This window comes from Vitis riparia, chromosome 16 (assembly GCF_004353265.1).
Source record: "Vitis riparia cultivar Riparia Gloire de Montpellier isolate 1030 chromosome 16, EGFV_Vit.rip_1.0, whole genome shotgun sequence".
NCBI classification, from domain to species: Eukaryota; Viridiplantae; Streptophyta; class Magnoliopsida; order Vitales; family Vitaceae; genus Vitis; species Vitis riparia.
This window is the reverse complement of record NC_048446.1, coordinates 2,211,011-2,214,845: the sequence shown is the minus strand read 5'-3', so window position 1 is coordinate 2,214,845 and position 3,835 is coordinate 2,211,011. Positions and strand designations below refer to the sequence as shown.

The following is a 3,835-nucleotide window of genomic DNA, read 5'->3' as shown; positions in this document are numbered from 1 at the left end:
TATTTGATACATGACCGTAGGCAGCATAGAGTCTTAACTATGAAGAAAAACCTGATGAAATTAAAAATCAATAATAAGGAGAGACCCCCTTTAAAGTTTATGACAGACAAAGGTCATGAAATTACAAAGTTTCATGAATAGCATTCCCTGAAATGACTACAAAGGAACTGTAGTTCTAATAGTTTGATATTTCATGCAAACTTATGGTTAGGATCCTTAAAATAGTGCAAACTAGAAATAAATAGGAGACCCGAAAACCACTTTTACGTCAATATCCCATGGTAAAACTCTTTAGCATTATGTGGGTAGTTCCAACAAGCCACTCCAAGCTTTCTTTTATCCTTGGTAGGCTCAGAAAATGCAACCTAACTGTAGTAATAGGATCATTAATGTAGCAGCTGTGGATAAAATAGATAAAAGGGAGATCCACCTTATTTTTTAAAAGAAAGAGAAATGGAAAACCAACCTAACTATTGAAAGGGCTCTGTTTCTTGCATCTGAGCTTGAAGTTGATCGTTGTCAGTCTCTATCTTTTCACATTGATTTCTCCCAAACAATTTAAAATCAAATATATGACTGCCATCATAACGGAAAACCAAAAAGACCCCCTCCTCTAGGGAATTATCTGTCCGAAATCGCTGCCAACCGTTTAGAAAGTACACATCCTTTCCAATTAAGCCTACCTCCATGAGCCAAACTCTCCCAGAAAATCCTCTGAGGATGGCCTTTTCAGGCACAACGCCATTAAAGTGCCCTAAAAAAGCTGTTGGGATGAGCTGTTCAATAAAGTAGGCAAGTCAGCGGAAAATAGTCAATCATAATAACAATTAATAATAGATTATGTTTACCAATATTATATGGGATCCCTTTATTTCTATTCTCTTTATTTTCATCATTTCTTGTGGGTTCAAAGATGTATACTGCTGTTGTACATTAAGGTTATGTTTGGTTCCCGAAAAATGCGAACGAAAGAAAATTGGGAGGAAAAATGGAAGGAAAAAAAAAAGCTAAGGAAAGGAATATAAATTTTTTTCACTTGTTTGGTTATCCATGGAAAATTCAAGGGAAAAAAAAAGAATTCATTTTCTTTTATTTGGTTAACCACGAAAAAAAGTCAAGAAAAAATGAAAGGAAAACACAATCAATAATTTGTCTTAAATGGTTATCAATTTGTTGAATAATAAAATAAATTTTGTGCTCTTATTTTCTAAAAATCAGTTTTACAAAACTCTTGCAAAAACATATAACTAACTTACATCCTAACTCAAAACATTGCTCCTTACTCACAGGAATTTATATGAAAATCAATGCTTTGATAAACCAAATTCAATAATCCTAAAAATCACAAGCAAGCAACTAAATTTCCAATAAATTAACAATGCATTTATGCTCTCATACTGCAAATTAACACTGTATTGATACACTTTCTATAAGACCTCTATACACCTTGCTAAAGGAATATACATCTATTATGTCCTTATCACAAACTACACTAATCCAATGGCAAAATGGGTAAGCAAAATCTACACCACTCACCTTCATTAAAAAGCTAGATAATAATATACAATATCCCAAAAATGAAGGAAGGGGGTGACGTGCGAAAGAGTACAAGTGAGAGAAAGATGTGCCCGGGAGTATGGACGATGGACTGTGTGAAGGGGTGGGGAAGGGGTGCAAATGTCATTTCAATACAGGATAATCACAAATGGTGGTTTCCCTCTACAATGCTATGGCCATATAAAAAATTTGTATTCCAAAAAATATCCATATTCCTAAATGGAAATTACTATTATTTCTATTATTATTCATCATCATTTATTTATTTTTATTATTATGATGATGATGTTTGGCCGTGGATTTCTATGGTGGAAGAAGCTAGAAAGGAAAGCCCCTCTCTCTACTTGTGCCTCTTTGCTCTTTCACCTTCTCCTAGAAAGTGATAGAAATAGAAAGACAAGGGAAAGAGAGAGGATTAGACTGCACCGTTGGCGCAGATTAACGCTCGTCGACCCCCACGACGGCCGCAACGTCATTTTGGAGGGTTTTCCTTACATGGATTCTGCTCTCTCTGCTTCCTCTTTCCTCAAATGTAGCTCGTTCCCACGGCATCTGGCCTTAGATACAGAGAAAAGGGACGCTTGATTCAATCAATTTTTCATTTTCTTTCCCTAAAGACCCTAGTCAACCGCAGAGGCACCCTAGGATTTATTTTCTCTTCTTTGGCTTCTTTGGTTACAAACCCATTGTTTGAGTTTAAATCGGAGAAGAAGGTGCTCGGAGCGAAGGTTTACCCCTTGAAGATGATGTGGTTCATGAGATTCTCTGGGTTGTTGTTTGCGATAATGGTGATGACGGTGAGAAGCCATAGCCACTAATGAAGAAGTTAGAGATGAAGTCTCGAACAAGAGCCCGACAAAATTTTCCTCCCATTTTCCCTGCTCTTTTTCTTTTTTTCTCTTATATTTTCCTCATTATTTTTTAAGGAAAATAACAGAGAAAATATTACAATATTTTCTTTAATATTTTCCTTCGTATTTTTTTCCATCATATTTTCCATGTCATCCAAACTAAAGAAAATCATTTTCCTTTGTATTTTTTTTCCTTTCCTTGACATTTTCGGGAACCAAACATAGCCTAAATGATTTCACTTATTGATTTTTCAAGTGGGTATTTTGGTTACCACATTTGTCACCTCTTGCATTCCGAAAATTGTCAAATGTCACTTGAACACTCAACCAAATCACCTTGACATAAAAGTAGCTTTCATTGAGGAGCTCAAAACCTCAAACCGATTGGTTGGGTATTCTTAGGAGAGAAGTCTCCATAGTCAGGACAAAGAACTAGACACTAAGGACCATGTATCCTCAAGGCAAAATGTCGAACTCCAACGTACATGAATTGGTAAATTACTTGGTGTTGACAAATCGTCACCAGAGGCATATCCAACCCTGATTATCCATTCTTTTCTCTTGACTTTTCTTTCTTTCTTTCTTTCTTTCTTGTTTGTTCCATTATTCAATCCGATATCTATGAAGACTACGCAGTCATCTCCTGAAAGCCCCACAACAACATGGTATTCATAACTCCACTAGACAATCTCATCCTATGAATAATGCATGATCTGCCTTTTTATTCTTTTTTCTTTTTACATAATACTACATTTCCCTATACAAAATGGCTTATGAAATTAAAATTACCCTAATTAAACCTATCAAAGCTCAAAAACACATGCCATCATCAAAGTCCAAAATGCCAGTCAAATAAGCAAACAAATTGGAAAATTTACAAATCCTACAATCAGTCAACCTCACAAGGGTAAAGCCACCATGTTTTTAAACATTCAAAGCTACAAACCATGCATTAACCTTTCAAGAGCCCAACAAAGAAAAGGGCAAACAGAGAACCGAGACCTAGAAAATGTGGAATATCTTCTATACAACAAGGGCATCAAAGAGAGCTGATTACCAGTCTGTCCGAGCTGTACTCTGGGAGATACACGTTGCAGAATTCAGGCAACTCTCTTGGTGGTGAACTCATCAGATCAACAACAAAAAAAAACACTCCACAAACCAGAGAATAGGTGAGTATATGAGCTAGAAGGGAAACCCTAGTGTTTCAGGTCACAAGGTCACACCTACTTATATCAGAAAAAACACAGAGCCATTTGTGAAACCAGAAGCAAGAAAAGCAAGAGACGGCCAGTTGTGTTAGACACAGTGGCCTCATCCTCATCTGTGGCGCGTGGTTGCACTTCCCAATGGGTGATTTGGGATGTAGAGTGTGGTTAACACGAGTGTACAGGTACGTGGTCGGACAATGAAGAATATGGGGGAAA

The 3,835-nt window shown here is 36.6% G+C and overlaps 1 protein-coding gene across 1 annotated transcript; it reads right to left on the bottom strand.

Moving 5' to 3' along the window:
* Window positions 1-470: 470 nt before the first annotated feature.
* On the bottom strand, window positions 471-3,576 carry LOC117933932 (B3 domain-containing protein At3g06220-like). The gene is made up of 2 exons (XM_034855518.1): window positions 3,466-3,576; window positions 471-776 (listed from the first exon to the last, which is right to left on the bottom strand). The coding sequence occupies exons 1-2, from the start codon at window positions 3,535-3,537 to the stop codon at window positions 471-473; spliced, it is 378 nt and encodes a 125-aa protein (XP_034711409.1). The 5' UTR covers window positions 3,538-3,576.
* Between the last annotated feature and the right edge of the window lie 259 nt (window positions 3,577-3,835).